The sequence below is a fragment of the Panthera pardus genome, unplaced genomic scaffold (genome assembly GCF_024362965.1).
Source record: "Panthera pardus isolate Hobbes unplaced genomic scaffold, ASM2436296v1 HiC_scaffold_11, whole genome shotgun sequence".
In the NCBI taxonomy this organism is placed as follows: domain Eukaryota; kingdom Metazoa; phylum Chordata; class Mammalia; order Carnivora; family Felidae; genus Panthera; species Panthera pardus.
Genome location: NW_026526666.1, coordinates 11,212,833 through 11,237,804, shown reverse-complemented (window position 1 = coordinate 11,237,804; position 24,972 = coordinate 11,212,833). Strand labels below are relative to the sequence as shown.

The following is a 24,972-nucleotide window of genomic DNA, read 5'->3' as shown; positions in this document are numbered from 1 at the left end:
TAAAAAAAAGTAGACTGCATTCTTAAGTGATTAAGTGTCTTTTCTTGCATCAGAAAAACATTGTGGGGTGCCTGGGTGGCTTGGTTAAACATCTGACTTCCGCTCAGGTCATGATCTCACGGCTCACTTATGAGTTCAAGCCCCGCATTAGACTCTCTGCTGACATTGCAGAGCCCACTTCGGATCCTCTGCCCCTCTTCCACTGGTGTGCTCTCTCTCTCTCTCTCTCTCTCTCTCTCTCTCTCTCTCTCTCTCAAAAATAAACATTAGAAAAAAAAAAAGAAAGGAAAAGAAAAGAAAGAAAGAAAGAGAGAAAGACATTGAGCCCCATGTATAACAGCTCTTAAGAATAATTATCTGATATCAGCTACTTGCTATACAACTTTTTAGCACATGCCATCATTCATATTACAAATTATGGCATTTAGCAGTTCAAGAGTGAAGGTTCCAAAAAATAAGCAAATTTCTCATTTAATTGACATCTTTCTGTGGCCTGGTTTTTGTATGACTTTGAGGAAAGAAAGGGGGAATTTAGCTTGGAAAATGCTACCTATTTAGAGAACACATCGTCTGTAGCCATTGGGGAGAGGCTTCAGAAAAGATTATAACAGTGGGGGATTTCATTGCATTTATTCAGCCTGAAACTAAAACAAGTAAAAAAGGGAAACAGCTTATTCCTGTTATTTCGACTTCCTCTTATTGTGTCTTCTTTGCATGTGTTAGCCTTGTGATTTGGGATTAATCAGAAGTTATTTCTAGTGGCTCCCCTTAAAGAGAAGAGAAAGAAAGACAAAGAGGTTGCTTGTAAAATTAAAGCCTGTGGTCCATCATTTAGTATTTCAGTATAGCTAGTTATAGGAAAAATTTGAAAGACAGAAGGAAACCGTCTTGTATGTTTGCCGAAAATCTTTATGGACAGGGAGCATATATAGAATGAAGCAGGAAATTTTATTATATGGGCATTTATTTCCTTAGAAAAGCAGAGTAATGTATCTGTTCTACCAAACTATTCGCATCTATGCACAAGGAGGCTCATTGCAGTATTGTTTAATGCAGGAATGGAAAATTATAAACAACCTAAATATCCGTCAGTAAAATATATCAATGTAAACTGTTACATCCTTACTATGCCATATTATGTAACTGCTTTATTTTTTATGAGAAGAAAACAAGCAGTGTACTGACTTATTAGATCTCTAGACACAATAAATGAAAAAAGTACACATATACACATTTATGGATATGCTTGGAAAAGGTCTGAGACGATACTGATTATACTGAGGACTCTTGAGGTAGAGACATTGGCTTGTATTCAGGAAGGAATTTGGCTTTATCTACATAATTAAATTTTTTTATGAGAAAATATTCATTTATGATGAAATTAAAATAAAAATTAGGGGCACCTGGGTAGCTCAGTTGGTTAAGTGTCCAACTTTTGATTTGGGCGCAGGTCATGTTCTCAACGTTCGTCAGATCGAGCCCCTCGGTGGGCTCTGTGCTGACAGTGCAGAGCCTGCTTGGGATTCTCTCTCTCCCTTTCTCTGCCCCTCCCCTCTCTCTTTCTCTCAAAGTAAAGAAATAAAATTTTTTAACTATATTTTTAAGAAATAGAGTATGAAAATAAGAACAACATCGGGGCTCCTGGGTGCCTCAGTCGGTTCAGCGTCCAACTTCAGCTCAGGTCATGATCTCACAGTCTGAGTTTGAGCCCTGCGTGGGGCTCTGTGCTGACAGCTCAGAGCCCGGCGCCTGTTTCAGATTCTGTGTCTCCCTCTCTCTCTCTGCCCCTCCCCTGCTCATGCTCTGTCTCTCTCTGTCTCAAAAATAAATAAAAATATTAAAAAAGAAAGAAAATAAGAACAACATTTACTTTGTAACTGTCTTTATTTCTAATTGGTTTATCCTCTCACATAAATCTATATTAATTCTAAAATACAGTTAAGGGGATAGAGACAAGCCTAGCATGCCTAGGTAAAGCATGAGCTTGTTAGCATCACATCCCTGATTGTCTCCCAAAAAAGCAAAAGTAGATTTCCCACGAATTTTCAGATTCTGCTTTTGAACAGGACACCTAAAAGTTCTTCCTTCAAAGCAGATTCTTTCACAGGTGATGGACTCAAATAGAGCTGACAGTGTATGCATGAGCAACTACGTGATGAAAATTTCAAGAAATGTTATTATCATAGCAGGAGACCTATAACCCTTCAAAGTATTTTTTCCTGGCTCTGTTTCATATCTGCACTTCATAATATTCCATTGTTTAACAACAACATAAAGTATTTTCTGCATCAGAAAGCCAACTCCACCTAGTGAGTTCTAAGATAACGCATAACTTCAAAAAATTGTTTTAATCTAATTCAATAGCTGTCTGTTCCACAAAAGACTGAACTCGTTGGTAGATAGGAGTATGTGACCGTGTTATTAAATTTGGAAGGTTTTGTTCTTATTGCCTCACATTATTTTACCAATAAAATTTTTGTAGAATTGAGTCAGACTTAATGTGATTTCTTTTTCTTTGCACTGGATTATTGATAATATGGAAATTTATGAATTCATGCTGCTACGCATCACAGATGATAGATTTTCACCTCTCTCTTCTTTAGGCCTAGTATTTCTCCTCATGGAGGGGTGGATACTTAATCCTCTTCAGCACTACATCCCAAATACCTAGAACCTCAGAAGTTCTTCAGAAATATTTGTTATATGACAGAATACGTTCAGGCTCTTTAAGTCTAACTTCAGTGTATTGAAGGTTCAAAATAGATTACCACTTACTAATTAATATTTTTGAGAAGAGAGCCTTAACTATAGTAATATAGTTTCATTACTTTTCCTGTTGATGATTTCCACTTGGTGACATTATTTACATTTCAGCCTGTACTGAGAAGGAACAATTTGTTCTTCAGACAGGAAATCATTGCTTATGTTTGTTTCTGTATTTGTAGTAAAGGATACCAAATAATTGGGATGTGTACCTTTGCTCACTATGCACATGTATTCATCTAAAAAAAAGACCATATTTTATTGGTTTGTTTTTTGAAAAACCATATTTTAGTTTTCAGCTGACATTTTACCGTGGTGTCCTTTCCTATCAAATTGAGATGTGGTCATCTGCATTCCCTGACTGATTAGTAACGGGAGCTTTGTGTGCCTCATTGAAAATAGTATTTTTTTTTTAAGAGTACAGCTTTGCTTGTCTTTCTTTATCTGTCTAGATATATACAAAAATATTGTTTACCAGACTTTCAGCTAAGGACCTCCATGGGCATCTGTCTAAATTACACATATCCTCTCTCTATCTTTCAGAATATATTCACTTATCTCCCATTTCTCCAGTGGGTTTTTGTTCTTGCTTTTGGCTCCCACAGAATCTCCCTCATCCCCCCTTCTCTGGTTGCTTTCCAAATGGATCACTTTTCCCTTTAAAAATCTTCCTTTCAGAGGCACCTGAGTGGCTCAGTCGGTTAAGTGACTCTTGATCTCAGCTCAGGTCCTGATCTCAGGGTCCTGATTTCAAGCCCCACGTTGGGCTGCAGGCTGGGTGTGGAACCTACTTAAAGTAAAAAATCTTCCTTTCAGTCCCTTATCCTTCCTTTCCTGGGACAAATGACTACCACATGAGGCCAAGAGAAGTCATTTAAGGAAGAGCACTGAAGCAGTCTTAGAGGCTTAGAATGGAGCCAGTTGTTCTATTCCCATTGGGATTAAAATGGTAAAGGGGTCTTGGTTATCCCATTCTTGTCCATGGTGACACTTAAAGTTCCTGAAAGGTGTTGCTACCCCATAGAGTAAAAAGGAAAAACTCTTGTATCTCCAAAGATAACTCCTGTTCTTCCCATCCATGCATAGTCTAAACCCCTCAGTAGACTTTTATTATGAAGACAAAGGCAGTCTCGGGTTAGGATTACTTGGAATTAGTAGTAATTAGTGGTCAACTTGAGCATGCTGGGTTTCACCATGTATTTATTCAATACCTTACTGTAGTGATGAGCATTGTCGGTTCACATTTAAAATTGTCATTAAACACCCATACCGCACTTAGAGCCCACCTTTTACTTCTCGGTCCTGGCTTCTTTACTCCTCTTCCCCTTCTGTTCTCTGAAGAAAAACCATCCTTCCCAACTGAATAGCTAGCTGCCTCCCTCCACATTAGTCTGCAGTGACAATAGAAGTTGCCACCCTTCCAGCCTCTGACTTGGGACATAGAGCTTGATCTCTCTTAATATGTCATCCTAGATACTCTGTTCTACCTTCTCACACTAGGATGTATAATTAGCACGGTCCCTGCTTCTGTTTGCCTGCCCTGACATCTTGCTCTCACTGTGTGTGGCTCTCAAACCACACCTAGTCCCCTTTTTCATTTGACCCTGTCTGTACACTCCCGCCACCCTCCTCTACCCCCACAAACTTCTTATTCCTGTTTACTTGCTACACTTCTCAATGTGAACACTCTGTACTTCTCAGCTAGGCTAATCAGGACCCTCTTCCTGCGACCTTTTCTCTGAGTAGCTTGTTTCTTGCCACGTTTCCTTGCAGTATCAGACTGTGTTTGTGATTTAAGAATCTCACCTCGAAAAAATGTTTAAAGTCTCATCCCACAATCATACAGCTCCCTCCATAGAATCCCCTAACTAGAAGAAGAAACCCTTTCAATCTTATTTATGAGCTCTTTTTAACTATGTTAGCCTTGAAGTAGTTTCTGCACTGTTAATACATTGTGAGTTAAAGAGGCTGAGCACACCTCGAATGAAGTTTTTCAAGTTCATAGTTACTTAAAGTATCACACTCAGGTTATAGTCTGCGGTCTGGGTCTCCTTATGCAATACTTCAGAGACAGTTTTTGGATTATATGCCCCCCTCAACCTCATGGTGTTTCCTGTGATTCATTAAGTTGCTGATGGTCCTATTGATCTGCCAGCACCCGCCCACTTCCAGGATTGGTCTTTTCCTTCCTGTTCCTTCTGAGTGTAAGGTCTGAGGCTTAGAAAGTCCTGATCAAATAAATTGTACTTGGTGTTCCTCTAAACATTAATGATACTGTTTAGAAAACATTTAAACAAGCAGAGGCAGTGTGTTTATTTCTGCTCTCAGGCCTTAAACTTGTCTGGCAAATTCTGAGCTCCTTAAGAGCAAAGGACTTCATCTTACTTAGTCAAATCTCTCTTCTCTTATCATTGCCCACATCACTTAGCATTTGTAGTACCCAGCAAACATTAAGTGTTCAATAAAAGCATTCAAAGCATGTGCTCTTGTGAATCAGCCATATGTCCAAAAATTTTCCCAGACTTCTCCAGTGCTGTTTTGGTTGTCTAACCCTAATAACACAGATTTTTTTTTTGTTAACATTTTTGTATATTTGATGTTAGGCCAAACATGTCGTGGTTTGTAGACATTTATAACATTCATTAGTTTAAAATAAAGCAGTAAGATTGATTTCTTATTACTTCTTTTAGAATTTATTTATGACAGTTTAAACTGTTTAAATTTTTTTTTTAAGGTTTATTTATTTTTGAGACAGAGAGAGACAGAGCATGAATGGGGGAGGGTCAGAGAGAAGGAGACACAGAATCTGAAACAGGCTCCAGGCTCCGAGCTGTCAGCACAGAGCCTGACGCAGGGCTCGAACTCACAAACCGCGAGATCATGACCTGAGCCAAAGTCTGCCGCTCAACCGACTGAGCCACCCAGGCGCCCCGAAACTGTTTAAAATCATAGCTTCAGGAGTCAGACTAATTGGATTCTTTATTTTAGTGTTTTTCATACTTTGACAGGGACACATAGTAAAAAATAGACTATATTGTGACCCAGGGAACGAACACACACATACACACACACACGTACATATGCATATACATATACACACCCCTATATTTTTAGATCAGAAGAAAAGTTTCTTGAAACATTACTCACAACATTCAATGCTCTACAATGTTTTCTGTTCTATTTTATTTTTAAGCTACTGACAGACCCCTACTAAATTGAAATTAATTCCTCCAAAGTCCTAGGGAATATCTGTTTATGTATTACTCATTCAGCTAACAAATGCAGTACTCACTATATACCATTTATTATACCTCTCCACTACTAACTTTGGCTTTGTGACCTTGGGACAGAGGTTCAGTTGTGTTCAGTTTCTTCTATAAAATGGAGATATAAGTGACGTACACCTCCAGAGGTATGTTGTTAGGATTAGATTAGATGTGTAAAACACTGAGTACAGTGCTTGGCAGGTAATAAGCACTATATAGTATTAGCACCTCCTTCATTGTTTCTGTTGTTATTAAAAATTACTTTGGTTGGAACATTCCATGTTTCTGAAATACTATATATAAAGCATATAATACTATAACTTCATTTTCCCTTTAACTCTCATTATGTGCTTTTATATTTTTGAACTAGAGATATAATTTAGGTATAGTGAAATGCACAGATCTTACGTGATGATACACAGATCAATAAGTTCCAACAAATGCGTACATCCTACATCCCCATCAAGAGACAAACATTCCCATCACACCAAAAAGTCATCTTGTGCCCCTTCCTGATTCCTTGTTCCCCTACACCCAGAGGCGACTGCTGCTGTGATTTTTTTCACCATGAAATTGTGGTCGTTTCCAGTTTGGGGCTGTTATGAATAAAGCTGCTTCAGACAGCTATGTGTAAATCTTTTTGTGGATTTATGTTTCCATTTCTTTTGGATAAATACTTAACTGCAGACAGGTGTTTTTCTACCATTATAATTAATTTCCAGATTAACGTCCAAAGTAATTACACCATTTATACTCCCACCAGCAATATGGTGAGCATTCTAGTTGCTCCATCTCCTTCCCAACATTTGATGTTGTCCGTCTTTAATTTTAGCCTTTCTAGTGGCTTTAAAAAAATTTTTTTTAGTGTTTATTTATTTTTGAGAGTAAGAGCACACATGTGCGCACGAGTGGGGAGGGGCAGAGTGAGGGGGAGACAGAGGATCCAAATTGGGCTCCTCGCTGACAGCAGGGCCTGATGAGCCCAGGGCTCAAACTCACAAACCCACGAGATCATAACCTGGGGTAAAGTCAGAGTTCAATCGACTGAGCCACCTAGGCACCCCTCTAGTGGTTTTCTAGTGTTATTATTGTTTTAATTTACATCTCTTTGATCACTAATGAGTTGAGCACTTTTTCATGTGCTTTTTGGCCATTTGCATTTTATCTTTGGGTCTGTGATCCATCCTGTATATGGTGAGATAGATGTCAACTCTCATTATACAGCATCCTGAATAAAAGAGATTAGGATCTAATGTGCCATTAGAGTTATATTCTAAAATTCTAATTTATGTTCAAGAGCATTAATTTGTTCAGTACTTATTGACTGTCTTTACACATTTTCTTCCCCAGCTCAGAAACTTATTTACATAGACCCAGTCCAGAATATAGATGTAATTTGTTCCAACCACACACATAGATTCCCCACACACACAAAAATAAAACAGAACAAAGACCACAAAACTGAATACATTTATTTCAATTTCACTAGGAGTTTTCATAAGACTCTTTGGAATTTGAATGTTGAAGCAGCTACATTAAGCTGTTTACCCATATTCTATCAACAAGCAGCCTACTAGCTAGAAGTATCACACTTAATATCTGTTTGTACTAAACTTACCATTTTTAGTCTTCAAAAGAATTTAGTGCACTTTAGTCAAATAATAATAAATGGTCATCTGTCCTTATGTAAATAGTTGATTTTATAAACATCTGCGGCTGCAAGCTGACTCCAAAGGGAATCTTTGAAGCTCATTCTACTTTAAAGTCAGTTTGCTAACTGTATAAATTAATATTACCTTAAATGATTACACTAAGTAAATCATAGATTTTCTTAACAGCGGAATAAAATATTGACCTCACTAACTATGATAAGAGTAAGGAGAAGCTGAGACATCAGGAAAAAGCTGGAAAGTGAACATCTGTTCAATGTTTTGGGCTTGAGTGGAAATATAGGATATAGGAAGAAGAAAGATGTATGAGGAATGCTTTTTCCTTTGAGTCATTACAGTCTAGGCAGGAAGAAAAAAAAGACAGAAAAATGAGAAATGTTTAATCATAATGCAGAAGATAAATACCAACTGACAATATTACATAAAATGTCACATAGCAGTTCAGGATTAATTACTAAATAAATACTGTTAATGGTTATTCAGGTTCCCAATATATTTTTGGTGATGTATTACTTTGGAGTTATCTGGGGATTGGTGAATTTTGTTTTGCTTTTAATGAAGATTTCCTGGCTTAGTCCAGTTTTACAGAATCTTAAATCTCCAGGATTTAAAACCTCCAGGAGTGGGTTTAGTCATTGGGTCTAAAAGGAAAATCTATACTCTAAACTTGGTTATTGAAAAATTAATTTCTATTTATAGTATTTACTATGTGCCAGGTACTTACAGGAAGCATTCTGTATTACTCATTTAATTTTTATAATAAACCTATAGGTAGAATGTTGCCCTTATTTTACAGATGAGGGATCTGAGGTACAGAGAAGTTAAGGGAATTGCTGAAGGTAAACAGATAGAAAGTAGTAGAGCCCGGATAACAATGCCAGTTATGTTAGACTCCAGAGCCAAACGTTATTAAAGAAAATAAATGTGTAGAAAGGCTAGATTTGAGAAAATAGCATTTATGGTTAAGTGGATTAATGGGTTTTCAATAATATGTCAGAAGTATTTTTTAAATCATGAAAGTTTTCATGTTAAATTCTGTACCATTTTCCAAAAATTAAAGTTTAATTCAAATGTGGCTAACTTCTCTTTTATTAATATTGTCAAACATTGAAATCCAGTTTTCTTTCAGTAAGTAAGAGGAACTTCTAAAACAAAGGGTGTACTTGTAATGTTATCATCTTTATCCAGAATGGTTTCTTTATTTCCAGTTATTCATGCAGCTACTTATAATTTATCAGGGACTCCAGAGTATAAATTATTTGAAAATTAGTAGATTCAACTTAAATGTGAAAAGGATAGCTTTTTAAAATATATTTTTAATGTTTATTTATTTATCTCTCTTTTTTTTTTTTTTTTTTTTTTTTTTTGAGAGAGCAAACAAGCAGAGAGGGGCAGAAGGAGAGGGCAGGGGAAAGAATCTCAAGCAGGCTCCACATTGTGAGTGCAGAGTCTGACATGGGTCTCAATCCCATGAACCATGAGACCATGACCTGAGCTAAATCAAGAGCCGGCTTAACTGACTGAAGTCACCCAGGCACCCCTGAAAAGGATAGTTTTAACATGCTTTTGTTGTAGCATTAATTAAAACCATCCTGGAATCATGTTCTTTGGTCTTTCTGGTCTCTGGCAATGGAGGTATTCAGATATTTTTAAAGGCACAAAGTTTATATTGCTGATCACTTCAGAATTGGCAATAAATTGCAAAGATGTATCCTAATCCATTTAGGGTTCCAGCCTGAGTCTTAAATAAAACTCATACTTGAATGTAAACCCCCAGTTAAGTAGGCCTTGTCTTCACTTTTCGATATGGAACCATCCTTTATGTTGGTGATTATCATCCAAAGAATAATGATTTCCTATTTTAACATTGGAAAAAAATGTATAGATAGATAGATATCCACATACACACTTATATATTACTATAATAGTATGCTATTATGCTATATATATAGTATTATTTTCATGTGTTATATTATACTATTTATGTACATTATTATATATGATAAAATGTATAATATATATATTTAAAATAGTATAAATAATCTTGGGGAGGGGAGAGGAGGTGACTGCTTCATATTTCTTTTTGAAGTTTATCATAGCAAAGCTGATAATTTTAGAGAGCAAGCATGGCAAGCTCCAAGGACATTATATGATTTTACTTTAAGCTTTCAGTATTGGTATGTTTCATTCCGCCTATGACAGGAAAAATGAGTAACAGATGACTGTATGTTTTGTCTGCTGTAGTAATACCTTTTATCAGTGAATCTGTCTAACCAGCCAATTATCTTCCTGTTGTCTGAAATTAAAGACCATTATGTTTTCTGAAAATGTAGAAATTTCTCTTCAGTTAAAATACATGTTGTCAGTGAAGTGAAAATAATGAAATTGCAGAAATTGATTGATTTTAGCTATATTACTGAATTCCTCCTGCAAAAACTCCAATCCAGATCATTTAAAATTTCTTATAAAATAGCTGACATATCATTAGAGTATTAAAACTCAGCCTTGACAGTTTTTAGTACTTAGTAGATACTTGGTCTCTAAATTTTGACTTGAGATATAAACAATAGAGGTAGCATATCTAGTCATTCCCCTTGTGGTAGCCAGCCTCCAAGAGGGCCCCCAATGACCCCACCTCCTGATATTCATACCCTTTGTGCAGTCTCCTCCCACGTGTACCAGGTGGGTCTGTGTGACCAATGGAATACATCAGAAGTGATGGTATGTCACTTCTGAGGTTAAGTTCTAAAAGATACTCGCATGTCCATCTCTGTCTCTCCGTCTCTCCCTCTCTCCCTCTCTCCCTCTCTCCCTCTCTCTCTGTCATGTCACTTGCTCTGTGGGAAGCCAGCACACTGCAAGGAACCAAAGCCTATGCCAACAGCTTGACTACAACCTCATGAGACACAGAGCCAGAACCACCCAGCTTAACCCCTTCCAGATTCCTGACCCTCAGAAACTGTGTGAGATTTAAAAACAACAACAACAACAACAACATTTACTATTTGAGTTGCTACATTTGGGAGTGGTTTGTTAGGCAGGAATAGATACCTAGTACACACCTCCAGTAAAGCTGTTTCATTCTTCAATTCTTAACATCTATTTTTGGTTAATTGTTCTATTAAACCTGTCATCCATACCACTTACCTGACTGAGGCATTGAGTTGGCTGAAAAAGACCGTATTCCCCCATTTTCTACTCCAGTGTTTGGTATAATAAATACAGACTTCGAATTCACTTTTCCCATATCTGGGCCCCATAGTAGAACTTGCCTACAAGAATTGTTTTGTGACAAGGAGGCTTTTTTAGATTATTCCACAGATTCTTTTCATTTATGTGCAAAGCCACCAATTTTGTATAACTTGTAATTACCATGCAAGCGATTATGGAATTACTGGGAAGTACTTCAAGAGAAAACAGACAGGGTAACAGCTGTTCTCAGAGAAGTCTGAGACCTTACTAAAGAAGCTCCTCGTCTAGGACTTGTAACTCAGTGATGCTTATTAATTATACTGGATAATAACAGTGTGGGTTTTTTAAAGTCATGTTTTCAGGGATTAGTTAACTATATACTCAAACCTGAGAGACAGCTTCTCAGCAAATCTGTCAAGGTCACGAATCGTACTCCCAGCTCTGCTCTCCCATCCCACTTTTTCTTCTCTGTGCTATTCTGAAAAGGAGAAAGCCATAGAAATATTCAGGTTTACGTTTGCCTTTCTGCCCTGCTAAACCAATTTCAGTACTAATAATCATTTCTTTACCATCACTAATCAGACAGAAATGGAAATCATGAATAAAACAATGTGCAATAAGAAGAGTGGAATTTCAACTTTTTAAAGGTTTTTTCCTCTTCTTTTGTCTAAATATTTTTCTGAACCTGGATTTGCCTTAGGACATTAATAGCTAGGTTGTCAATCTCAAGTTTGAGGTATAAAACTCAACACAGATATTCTTCTTTTTCATTTTTTTAATGTTTATTTATTTTTAATGTTTATTTTTGAGAGAAAGAGACAGACAGAGCATGAGTGGGGGAGGGGCAGGGAGCGAGAGGGAGACACAGAATCTGAAGCAGGCTCCAGGCTCTGAGCTGTCAGCACAGAGCCTGATACAGGGCTTGAACTCACGAACCTTGAGATCATGACCTGAGCCGAAGTTGGACGCTCAACCGACTGAGTCACCCAGGCGCCCAATGTTTATTTGTTTTTTTTAGAGAGAGATAGTGCGAGCAGGGGAGGGGCAGAGAGAAACAGAGACAGAGAATCCAAAGTGGGCTCCGTGCAGACAGCACGGAGCCTGATGCAAGGCTTAAACTCACGAACTGCAAGATCATGACCAGAGCCAAAGTCGGACACTTAACCAACCGAGCCACCCAAGCACCGCTCAACTTAAACAGATGTTCTTGGTGAAAGGAAAACATTGATGAGTCCCTGCTGTTTGACACTATTTCTTTTAAAAGTGTAACTAAAAACTAGCCTTTTCTGTTTTGTTCTCACCATGACTTAAAAAATAAAAATAGCCAGTTCAGGAATTGGTCTTGTCTTTCTCCATCCTAAAATGGTAGAGAGACTATTTCAAAATTTTACTGAGGATTTGCTTTTTAATTGGGAGCTGAAAAACTAGGATTCTGTCTCGGACTCAATCTTTCAAATCTTTACCCCTTTAATTCACATGCTTACACGCGCACACTCGTGCATGCACACAAACCTGTAGTATGGTCAGGAAGGTGGTTATGGTTATCTTGAGATGGTACCTTAAAGGAACAGGATTTATTTGGCTCTTCATATTTTCAGTATACCAGTATTATCCAAATACCCCAATAATGTCATCATTTAAAATGGTTGTAGTCAAGCTAGAAGTAAAATACAGGGCTTCTAACGCTGCTTTGAACAGTTGCCACGTGACACCAACACAATTTAGAGCATAAGGCTAAGTGATTCCTGGATCTTGATCTTGGATAGTCTAACGAAGGAAGCATCACCTTTTCAGCACTGAAACATTCTTCTGTATTAAACCCCGTTTTGCTTTATTGTCGGTGGGGGAGGGGGTTGTTCTCTGTTTTGTTTTGTTTTTTAAGCATAGCCATTGAATTGTGAATTTCCCTTTTTTTTTCAAATGATTTCCTCTTTGTGGATGATGGTGGTAAGAAAACCTAGCTCCTAAAAATAAAGAAGAAAAGAGAAAGAAAACCTGCTTCTGATGAAATAATTTCTAAACATTGATAAATGTCAGTCGTTTTTATGACTAGACTTCATTTGAAAGCTTAAATTATATAGTACTTTGCTGTGGTTTTTGAAAAGGTTTCCTCAATGCTGTATTAACACCTCATTTTTGCTTTTGGTTGTAAAATGTCCCAGGAAACGTTTCCAAGTCTGTGTAGTAAAGGAATTGTTAATGTCACTCTGTTACCTGCATGTAATCTATGATGCTCTTATGAAGTAATTACTTCAGGTCCCTCCTAGTAAAGCTGAGAGAATAGGGAAGCCAAAGACTTCTCTTTCTACTCCCTTCCTGATCCTTGGACCCAACTTGACAACCCAGGCCCTAAAGCGGATTTCAGCCCCCATTCCCTACGCACCTTCTCTCTCAAGCCTGAAGCCCACCAAGCCTGAGGGGCACAAAAAGGAAGGTGGCAGATAGCAGCTGAACAGAGACTAGAGGAAAGGGTAGAATTTGGCAGCAGGTAGAAGGGATTTTGTCTGCACCTGGTTGTGAGTGCCTCCACCCTCCTGACCCACCAATAACTGAGTGTTCAAATCACAAATAGTCATAATGCGAAAACACTTTTAGTGTCCTTTACTTATCTACAACTGCCTTGTTACATCCCTAAATATGTAAACTCATAAACTACCTGCTGGTAGTACAAGCATTCATAAGCAGAGGCAGTAGCGTGGTGGTTAAGGACATAGACGTTAGAGCCAGGCTGCCTGGGTTTAAATCCTACTGCTTTTAAAAAAAAAAAAAAAAATTTTTTTTAACATTTACTCATTTTTGAAAGACAGAGTGTGAATGGGGGAGGGCAGAGAGAGAGGGAGACACAGAACTCAAAGCAGGCTCCAGGCTCCAAGCTGTCAGCACAGAGCCCGACATGGGGCTCAAACTCACAGACCGTGAGACCATGACCCAAGCTGAAATCGGATGCTTAACCAACTGAGCCACGCAGGCGCCCCTAAATCCTACTTCTGACCACTTGCTAAATGAGTAACCTGGAACAGGTTACTTGGCCACTGTTTAATAATTTTCTCACCTGCAAATTGAAAATGATAGCCCTACCTTATAGGCTTATAAAATTTAAATAATCTAATGTGAATATAAATGCTTACAACAATGTCTAATACATAGTTAGCTCTACATAAGTAATTGTCCTTGTTAATGTTATACCGTGCTCCCTCTCCACTGTTGTTTCTACGTTCAGATGGCTCAAGCACCAATGAGATCTGTAGTCAGCAGGTTCCATTCATACTACCACCACCACCTTTAATGTGTAACAACTAGCAATTCTCCCTCCGCAATAGTTTTAAAAAGCAAAATGCTGATGTTTTTCTCTTTCCCAGGCCCAACACAGAGATACTTTCATTGAAGAACGCTATGGAAAATACAACATCAGTGATCCTTTAATGGCCCTGCAGAGAGACTTTGAAACACTGAAGGAGAAAAATGATGGCGAGAAGCAGCCGGTCTGCACAAACCCACTCTCTGTTCTTAAGGTGGTGATGAAGCAATGCAAGAACATGCAGGAACGCATGCTGTCCCAGCTGGCCGCGGCCGAGAGCAGGCACCGGAAGGTGGGTTCACCCAGCTGACCTGTGCCACATAAACTCTTAGGAAGACTTGATAAATAATACCAGATACTTTCTTGTCAGCTGCCAGTTTCCACAGTAAGTCAGCTGGGAGGTCTCCCCGGTGTCAAAAGCCCCGCAGCTTGCCCCGGAGCCAAGAGATCAGAAAGAAAACACAAGTTATTCAAAATGTTAAATTTAGGGAGGATGCCAGACACAGTACTAAAGACGGCATTCCTTCTCGATATGACACTCCAAAACACTGGCTATGTTTTTTCAGCTCTTGATCGTCCAGACTTTGGCAACAAACTGGGGTCTGACCAAGCTTGTAGGTGAACAGAGTGTTCCCTATTTGCTTACTTAAGTGATAAATAACAAGATGAGCAGGTATTTGGGGAATGCTGGATGAGGGAGAGAATTTACCTGACTATAAACATGGAAGCCAATAGATTATTTTCACGTGTTCCTACTTTTGAGTTTCATTGCATTTTACTTTTCGTAAAATGATAAACAGTCCCTAGGATTGTTTACTTTAAAGCTGTTCGAACCTATTAGGAAAGAGTGTGTGTGTGTGTGTGTGTTTGGCTCCCGGTCTTACAGCCCCGAGCTAGGAAGGCAGACCTGTGCTTTCCTCTACCTCATCTCATTGGAATTCTAATGCTTATGATTTTATTCCCTGACCTGTCATTTACCGCTGAAATCTGGCCTGTAAAAGGTGCTTGGCTAAAATCTACATTTTCTAAAAGTATTGGTTTAGATTTATACCAGCAAGGGAGACATCAACACATCTAGCAGGAAACATTTTATTCTGAAAAATGGGGTCAGTGGCTGCAAATTGATGAACTTTAGTTTACTTTTATGATTGCCTGCATTAGAGAGCCATCTGCTTAAAACGCACCTGACAGATTGCTTCAGCATGGGTCTTGCCCATGATTTTTCTTAACTCTTCACAGTGTCCAAATGAAAGGCCAGAGTAGAGATTCTTAACCATGGATGGGCCTCAGATGTTCCATGATCCTCCAGAAAATATACAGAATGCCAAAAGTTTATGCATTTTTGTAGAATGTGAATTTTTTCCCATATCTTTAATTGAATTCTCAGAATTGTCCGGGACACAGAAGAGTTTAACCTCTGGTCTAGAATGAAGTGAACTAAAGACATTTATGCCCAATTTAAAATGTATCAGTGGCGGGGGGTGGGGGGGAGCGCCTGGGTGGCTCAGTCGGTTGAGTGTCCGACTTCGGCTCAGGTCATGGTCTGTGAGTTTGAGCCCCGGTCGGGCTCTGTGCTGACAGCTGGGAGCCTGGAGCCTGCTTCGGATTCTGTCTCCCTCTCTCTCTCTCTGCGCCTCCCCCGCTCATGCTCTGTCTCTCTCTCTCTCTCTCTGTCAAAAATAAATAAACAGTAAAAAATTTTTTTTTTAAATGTATCAGTGCGTTTGGGTTAGTTGCCTAAATTTGGGGGGCTTTTACATAATCCTCTACGAAAGGCTTCACAGCATCCTTGTCTGATAGGCAGGCCTTTTTCCCCTTTCCTCCATGAAGCAGTTGAACTGTGCTGAATGGCTGGCTGGCCATGATGCCCATGAAAGGTGTAGTGTTGAGATGATTTGTGGCTCTAGGTGATTAGGGAGAGAAAGAAGTTAAAAATAATTCAAAATTGTTTAATACTATATTTCAACGTAAGTTCCTTTAAGTGAGTGTCAAATATTTTAAATCAACCACCTGTCTTTTTTAAGTGTTTTATCAAAGTAAAACACTGACTTTGTTACAAATTCAGTAGTACCTAGGGGCTTATAATTAGAGTGTTTATTGGCCCTGTTTGCCTGAGAGAGTCCCAGTTGTTGTCTATCGCCTTGGGATAGTCATTAAGAATACCCCCTTTGACTCTCAGAAGTGTTGTGGTTTGAACAGTAAATTATATGGTTACTCTGCTTATTATGAAACACAGAGTTCCCTGATCCACCTCTCCCCATTCCTTCTTCTCCTCAATATTCAGAGACAACCACTTTTTTCCTTTTGACCATTTATTTTGGTTGATAAATTCCATATTTCTAAATGGTATACCATTCCCCCCTTATCAATTCTTTTTTTTAATGTTTATTTATTTTTGAGAGAGTGAGAGAGAGAGAGAGAGAGACTGGGAGCGGGGCAGAGAGAGAGGGAGAGGGGGAATCCCAAGCAGGCTCCATGCTATCAGCACAGAGCCCAATGCTGGACGTGAACTCATGAACTGCAAGATCATGACCTGAGCCTAAATCAAGAGTTGGATGCTCAATCACTGAGCCACCCAGGCACCCCCACCCCCTTATCAATTCTTGACACTTAAATTGCTTCCTCTCATTATAGGTGCAGATTTATCTTGCATCTTGCCTCCCGTTCCACCCTACCACCTTCCCAAAACAAACAATGCCCTTTCCTTACTCACTCTCGGTCGTATCTGCTATTCCCAAATCCTGAGACTGTCACATTCAGTTTCCTCTGAGGATAAACGTCTGCCTAATGCCTGGTCAGTAGACACCTAATACTCTTTGTACAGGAATCAGGTGGAAGGGACAAATAAACTCCTGGAAAATACAGATTTTGAGCCAATCTTCTTGTTTCCTATCCTTCATCTGACCTCTCCTCAGCAGCACCTGCCGCCTCCAGGTTCCACACCTCTTTGGGGCCCTGCAGGGCGAATCAGCTTCCTCCCCCACACCAAAGGAGCCACCACCTCTTGCCTCCTTCCCTCCTTTAACATTTCTTGTCTGCTCCAGTCTGTCTTTGTGGGTGTTTATCTTTTCATTCCATTTCTATAATTTTAGAGGGCTCTCCAAAGGGAAAGGAGATGATCTACCACCCGTAGCCAAAAGCTTATCTTTTTACTAAATTGAAAAGTTAGAAGTTGTTTTTTAATTTTTTTTATTAATGTATATTTATTTTTGAGAGAGAGAGAGAGACATCAAATCTGAAGCAGGCTCCAGGCTCTGAGCTGTCAGCACAGAACCTGACGCAGGGCTCGAACTCACGAACTGTGAGATCATGACCTGAGCCAAAGTCGGACGCTTAACTGAGCCACCCAGGCGCCCCTGTTTTGTTTTGTTTTATTTTTAGGTAATCTCCACACCCACACCCAACATGGGGTTCGAACTTACAACCCCAAGGTCAAGAATCCAATGCTCTACTGACTGAGCCAGCCAGTTGCCCAAGTTAGGGTTTTTTTTAAATTGGAAGGAAGTATACTAAGATGTTTTCATTTTGGTAAACGAAAACATTTTGTGTTTAAAGAGGAGTTTCATGTGCCAGAAACTTTTCTCCCTCCATTAGTGAAGAGATAGGATGAGAAATGGTCGTGGGGAGGACAGTGCTCTGTCTTAGAGGAATGGGCCAAGGCACCTCTGAAGGAGGAGCAGAAGCTGCTAGGAAATCCCTTGCCTTTCAGAATATTGCAGTTATAGGTAGGATTATGTGGGAAATGTCCCTTTATTTTTTTTTTCCTCTGTACTTTATTTTTTTTTGTTAATATAGTTTATTGTCAAGTTAGCTAACATACAGTGTATACAGTGTGCTCTTGGCTTTGGGAGTAGATTCCCATGATTCATCGCTTACATACAACACCCAGTGCTCATCCCAACAAGTGCCTCCTCAATGCCCATCACCCATTTTCCCCTCTCCCCCAACCCCCTATCAACCCTCAGTTTGTTCTCTGTATTTAAGAGTCTCTTATGGTTCACCTCCCTCCCTCTCTGTTCGAAACTATTTTTCTCCTTCCCCTCCCCCATGGTCTTCTGTTAAGTTTCTCAGAGTCCACATATGAATGAAAACATATGGTATCTGTCCTTCTCTGGCTGACTTACTTCACTGAGCATAATACCCTCCATTCCATCCATGTTTTTGCAAATGGCAAGATTTCATTCCTTCTCATTGCTGAGTAGTATTCCATTGTATATATAAACCACCCACATCTTCTTTATCCATTCATCAGTTGATGGACACTTGGGCTCTTTCCAGAATTTGGCTATTGTTGAAAGTGCTGCTATAAACATTGGGGTACATGTGCCCCTACGAAACAACACTCCTGTATCCTTTGGATAAATTCCCTAGTAGTGCTATTACTGGATTGTAGCGTAATTCTATTTTTAATTTTTTGAAGAACCTCCATACTTTTCCAGAGCGGCTGTACCAGTTTGCATTCCCGCCAACAGTGCAAGAGGATTCCCGTTTCTCCACATCCTTGCCAACATCTGTTGTTTCCTGAGTCGTTAATTTTAGCCACTCTGACCAGTGTGAGGTGGTATCTCAATGTGGTTTTGATTTGTAGGGAAATGTCCCTTTAAATTTGTGCAGTATTTGCCTCCAAATTGGGCTTAATCCTTTGGTGCCAGGATAAGTGGAATGGGGTAGGCAGGTTAATCAGAGGCCTTGTGAAAAATCTACACATAAGATCCCAAGTGTTGAGCCTTTTTACATGCAGGAAGAACTCGGAGAGTCTTTCCACCTCTTAGCTAACTGCATACAAAATGTGTATTACTGACTAAGCAAGGCACAGTGATTTGAGCTTGAGGGAAAGATCTCAGCTTGCAGCTTGCAGCTTTCCATGGTCCTGCCTTGCTTTGTCACCCACACCCATCCCCTAATCAGAGCAAACTGCATCCTTGGAAACCTTCTCAATCCCTATAGCTAATTAGGTGCTCTCTTCTATTTACATGCCATTTTGTGCATGTTGAAGTAAAGCATAGATCTTACTGTTTTCTAGCACATAGCTTACATCTCTTTTACCCTGCTAGATAATGTGATCCTTGATGGCCCTGACTGGGATGGACTGATTGATCTCTAGAAGTATCTTAAGTGCTTAGATAGGCACTTAGTATTTAATTGTATTACAAGTGTGTTTCCCTGCTATTTGGATATTATTATTTTTTAATTCTTTAAAGGTGATCCTAGACCTTGAGGAAGAAAGGCAGAGGCACGCACAGGACACAGCTGAAGGAGATGATGTCACCTACATGCTGGAGAAGGAGAGAGAGCGGCTGACCCAGCAGGTAGTTAGGTGGAGGGGCTCACAACACCATTTGCCTGGAATAGCATTTCTCAAAGATCGTTCTGCAGGGTGGAAATTAGTGTTGCTCAAAAAGAAAGGGCTTTGTGGTCAAATCTGGGAATTACTGGATTAAACAAAGTTAAATAGATTTCTAATTCAATTTGTTGGACCCTGTAGTACAGAAAAGCACATTGTGAGTCTTAAGAACAAGATAGGGTATTCTGAGTTTAGCAAATCTATGTTTTCATAGAATCTTGTTTTGACATAGATCACTCACTGTGGGACTGTCATTCTATAAAATGTACTCTGGGAACACTAGCTTCAAACTCTCAAGTATTTTGACCTAGGAATCCTAGTAAGAAATACATTTTATATCACCGCCCAATATATATACATACATAAACACATGTCTAAAACAAAAATCTGATGAAATCCCATATAACCCTTACTGGTTACAATAACCATTCTTTTTTTTTTTTTTTTTTTTTTTAAATTTTGATCATGGCTCATGAGATTAGTTTCCTCATCCACTGGGTCTCAGAGTTTGAAAAACACTAATAGTGTTCCATCAACACTTTCCCTCTAGGTCAGAGTTTCTCTGCCTTAAATAGGGGGTTGGGATGATAATTAAAATAGACTGCATTTGCATAACAAGTAGCGTTTAAATGCAACTATTCATTTTTAAGACCAGAAAGAATGATTACCAAAGCTTTCAAAGTGATGAGCCCCGAGTAACATGTAGAAGTGTTGAATCGCTATGTTGTACACCTGAGACACACAGAACACCGTGTGTTCACTCTACCAGAGTTAAAATCAATAAATCGTTCTGTTTTCATCAGCATTCAGCACGAAACCTGGTGTATATGGCTTCCTGTTTTCTGTATCGGTGGGTTCCAATCTTCTGAGCGCTCCATAGACCTAAAACACAGATGATGGCTCATATTCCTGCTGATAACAGTACAGGAAGCAGAGGTGCCTCCTCGACCATCAGGGAAAGATTAAGCCGTAGCATGTCCATTTCCATGGGAGGGACTGTAAGACTTCAGAAATACTGGAGCTAAGCACATGGCATCCATGGCAGACCACGTGCCAGAGAAAAGCTAGCCAGGACACTCGCCTGGAGAGTAGTTTTGCAGTGTATCTCTTCATTTTCTTACTCTAATCACCATGTATGGCGGCCTTCTTTTCCAGCTGGAATTTGAGAAGTCCCAAGTGAAAAAGTTTGAGAAGGAGCAGAAGAAGCTGTCCAGTCAGCTGGAGGAGGAGCGCTCCCGCCACAAGCAGCTCTCGTCCGTGCTGGTGCTCGAATGCAAGAAAGCCACCAGCAAGGCAGCCGAGGAGGGGCAGAGGGCGGGAGAGCTGAGCCGGAAACTGGAGAAGGAGAAGAGCCGGGTGAGCCAGTTGGAGGAAGAGCTGGCCGCGGAGCGGAAGCGAGGCTTGCAGACAGAAGCCCAGGTGGAGAAGCAGCTGTCTGAGTTCGACATCGAAAGAGAGCAGCTGAGGGCAAAACTGAACCGAGAAGAGAACCGGACCAGAACTCTAAAAGAAGAGATGGAAAGTTTGAAGAAGATCGTGAAGGATCTGGAGGCTTCTCACCAGCATAGTAGCCCTACTGAGCAATCCAAGAAACCGGTAACCGTATCTAAGGGCACAGCGACTGAGTCTCCTGTGCTGGTGTCTGTATTTTGCCAAACGGAAGGTTTCCAGGCAGAAAGAACCCACGGGAGCAACGTAGCCAAGGTGCTGACCACTGGGCTGCCTGGCCCCACCACTCCTACTTACTCTTATGCAAAAACCAATGGCCATTTGGAGCCCGAGATACAAACTGCCAAGGAGTCGGTTACAGGCAGCAGTGTGGAAAACCAAGTGCCTCCACGAGAGAGGTCTGTGGGGTTGGCCCAAGAGAAAGCAGTGGAGAATGGCGGGTGTCCTGTGGGAATTGAGACTCCTGTCCCAGCACCTGGTCACCTCCCGTCCAGCGGGGGCTCGCTGTCTCCCAGCAGCACCGCCTCCTCCTCTCTCACATCCTCTCCTTGTTCTTCCCCAGTGCTAACTAAGCGCTTGTTGGGGTCCTCAGCCAGCAGCCCCGGCTACCAGTCATCCTACCAAGTAGGGATCAACCAGCGGTTCCATGCAGCGCGGCACAAATTTCAGTCCCAAGCAGATCAGGACCAACAGGCCAGTGGTCTGCAGAGCCCTCCATCCAGGGACCTGTCTCCCACACTCCTAGACAACTCCGCCGCCAAGCAGCAGGCCCGCAACACAGTCACTCAGGTGCTCTCCAGGTTCACTAGCCAGCAAGGGCCGATCAAGCCCGTCTCCCCCAACAGCTCTCCCTTTGGCACAGACTATCGGAATCTGGCCAGCACTGCCACCTCGAGAGGGGACACCAGCCATTCCCCTACTCCAGGGAAAGTGTCCAGTCCACTGAGCCCTCTGTCTCCAGGGATCAAGTCCCCCACCATCCCCAGAGCTGAGAGAGGACACCCGCCTCCCATCCCACCCAAAAAACCGGGCCTCACTCCCTCTCCATCCACTACCACTCCATTGACCAAAACCCCTTCCCAGGCCTCCTCCTTGGCTGCCGCAGAAGACCTAGCCGGCAGCTGCTGTTCAAATGCCGTTGTGGCTAACGGCAAGGACGTCGAGATCCTTCTGCCTACCAGCAGCTAGTCCCTAGCGGGAGGCTCCACGTCTGACATTCCACCAGATTTTGTCCAAGAGCTCAGAGTCAAACCGTTGAGTCAGATCATGTTATTTATTTTGATAGTAGCTGAAACCATCTGTATAATACATTTAGTGTGTTTCACCTTTTTGTATTTTTTTAAGTAGAAACCAAGTAGTTTGGATTTGTATGACTCACACCTTTGTACTAACGCGGGAAGGGCACCTCAAAGACATCTCCAGCTCGGCAGTCACCAACCTGTTGTGATGGAGAAAGCTAATTGAGTACCAGGTGGTGATTTGCTATTTTGGGACTAGAATCACTCAACACTCATTTTGAATTATGCAGAAAGTGGTTCGTGTAAATTTTTATTCCAGATGAACGTGTTTAAAAAGTGCCTGAAATAAGACTGCCATATGAATGTGATTCTGCAGCGAAAACACAAAATGGATCATCTAATTCCTCCGTGAATCCTGAATGTTAAAAACCAACACTGCTTTTAACCCTCTTTTGCTGTTTTTAATATAAGCTCTGTGTCCAGAAACAAGGCTGCATCAGTAGGATGGGAATCCTAAAGGTGGTTGTGGACTCCCCACAAAGCTGAGCTTTATAGAGCCCTTGAGAAACCCTCCTGAGCAGTAAGCAGCTGGGGTGCCGATTTTCTTGTACTTCTGAAAAATTAAGTCACTCCCAGTTTCCTGCATAAATTCTTGAATGGAATGAAATCACATCTCCTTTCAAAAAATGTCTTCGGGCATCTACTGTTGTGTAAGGAACTTCTGATTCCAATCGCTATTACTTGAATAGAAAATGGCTACTCATTCTGTATAAAAGTTTTTCAACAGAATGAGATCTTTATTCTGTAATCAAAAAGCAATAACTGAAAAGTCACTCTCTTTGTAATATTATAAGTCAGAATTATACAGGTTTTACCAATATTACACTTCTTCTCCGAGCTGCCAACACTTGGTGTCTATATCTGTGGAACCAAATTAACTTTTCCCTAAATGGAAGAATGTGTGTGTGTGTGTGTGTGTGTATACACACACACACACACACACACACACACACACACACATACATATATACATATATGTATAGATACACACCCCTTTACGTGTTTAACATACACACACTTAAACACATAAATATTAGCGTGATTATATCTTTGGAGTTTGCAATATAGCATAAAGGACGAGTAGACATGCACATTAAGATTACCTGTCACAGCAACTAGATGCAGCTGGGACCCAATCAGTCAAAGGAGGAATCTTGTCCACAGGGACATGGGGAAATTCCAAATGAAGTCAGGTCTTCAGCATCACGAAAAACCAGAGCCAAACTCACCCCAGCATCACAAAACTCCACTGGCCAAATGAATGAGTGAAACAGGTCACTCAATCAAGCGCTGTAAGACAGCCAGGAGAGGGGGAGCTGTAGCAAACGGAAGTGCCCAGGCCCCCTGTGAAAGGAAAGGGCCACCCCTGTTGAGCTCCAGCTGCTTGCTGCCGTGCGATAGTGTTAGCCCAGGGTTACCAGCTCCTCAAATTTGGGGGAAAGCCAGATTTTCATAGAAACATTCTCATTTTTAAATATCAAAACAGATTCAAAAACAATTTTAAACTTCTGGTTAAACACTTGTGCAGCTGGGTTTAGCTCAGAAGCTGACAAGTTGCAACCTCATTCATTCTAGAAACTTCCATCATTTGCATCGTTGTTAGTTTGTGAGGACAGACACCTCCACTCTCCAACTTGTAGGCTAGTACAGCTGACAGAGGCTATAGAATATAATGAGGATCCTCGTCTTCCAAACAAGACTTTGCAACCCAGCTCGAACAAGGTGGTTATATGATTTGTCCATGGATGGAGAGGCCTTGGTGTCCTCACATACATTCTCCCAAGCCAGTGTCTACCCAGAAGCCCTGCCCTGCTATAATTTAAATCTACTTCTTCCCAATCCAATATGAATTGATGGGGGGACAGGCAGGTGATGGAAATCAATGTATAAATCACAATTGGTGTCTCCAGGGCTTACGATTTGATTAAGGCCAATACAGAAAAAATTAAAATACTACTAATGGCCCAGGGCATCTACCAAATGATGAAGGTGGTATCTTAGAAATCGCCCAAAGCGATCATGCATGAAATTTTATTCCCACGCATAGCCAAATGAAGTGTTGATGATAAAATAGCTGAACTTTTTAAACAGGAGAGGGGGCTATAGCCCCAGAGTTTTATTACCTCTCTTGCTTTAAATGGTAATCTTAAAAGTTGCATTGTGCTCTTCCTTTGTTTTGGCATAGATATATATATAGAGAGAGAAATACTATAAGGAGGTTTATTTCTTAGGAAATGCACTGAATAATGTATTTCTTTTACAGTGTAATATGGGGGTGGGGGAAATGCAAAAGAAACGTGTATTTTTGCTAGTTGCCTATCTTCTAAGATAAATAAGCACAATATTGCAATGGATCCAATACTCCAGTTAGGTATTCTAGATTAGTATTTAAATTTGCTGTAGATTGTGTGTGTGCTAAGTAAAAGTTCCATGATTCACAATTTCGGTATTAACCCATGTTGTGAAAGCTGTGTTACTACTCAACAGATTATAATGGATGTGCGACACATAACACAAGCATTAACTAAATCATCGTTTGTAAAGCCAAATGTACCATGCAGAAGTCTTCATCCACTTTTATAGCAGACTACATTAAAACAAGTTAAATCATTCTGTCTGGGGAAAATCTAGTCTTGTTTGTACAAAGTGAAGGATGTTGCACAACAAGGCCTGTTTTGTTGGGGAAGGAGCA

The 24,972-nt window shown here is 40.3% G+C and overlaps 1 protein-coding gene across 2 annotated transcripts in view; it reads left to right on the top strand.

Moving 5' to 3' along the window:
- The window catches only part of CTTNBP2NL (CTTNBP2 N-terminal like), a 49,389-nt gene extending 27,043 nt beyond the window's left edge, over positions 1 to 22,346 (top strand). For both annotated transcript variants that reach the window (XM_019457846.2, XM_019457847.2), the window contains exons 4-6: positions 14,251 to 14,481; positions 19,391 to 19,498; positions 20,689 to 22,346. In XM_019457846.2, the coding sequence (XP_019313391.1) occupies positions 14,251 to 14,481; positions 19,391 to 19,498; positions 20,689 to 22,170 (1,821 nt within the window). In that variant the 3' untranslated portion in view covers positions 22,171 to 22,346. The remainder of the gene's footprint in view (positions 1 to 14,250; positions 14,482 to 19,390; positions 19,499 to 20,688) is intronic.
- The last annotated feature ends 2,626 nt before the right edge of the window (positions 22,347 to 24,972 follow it).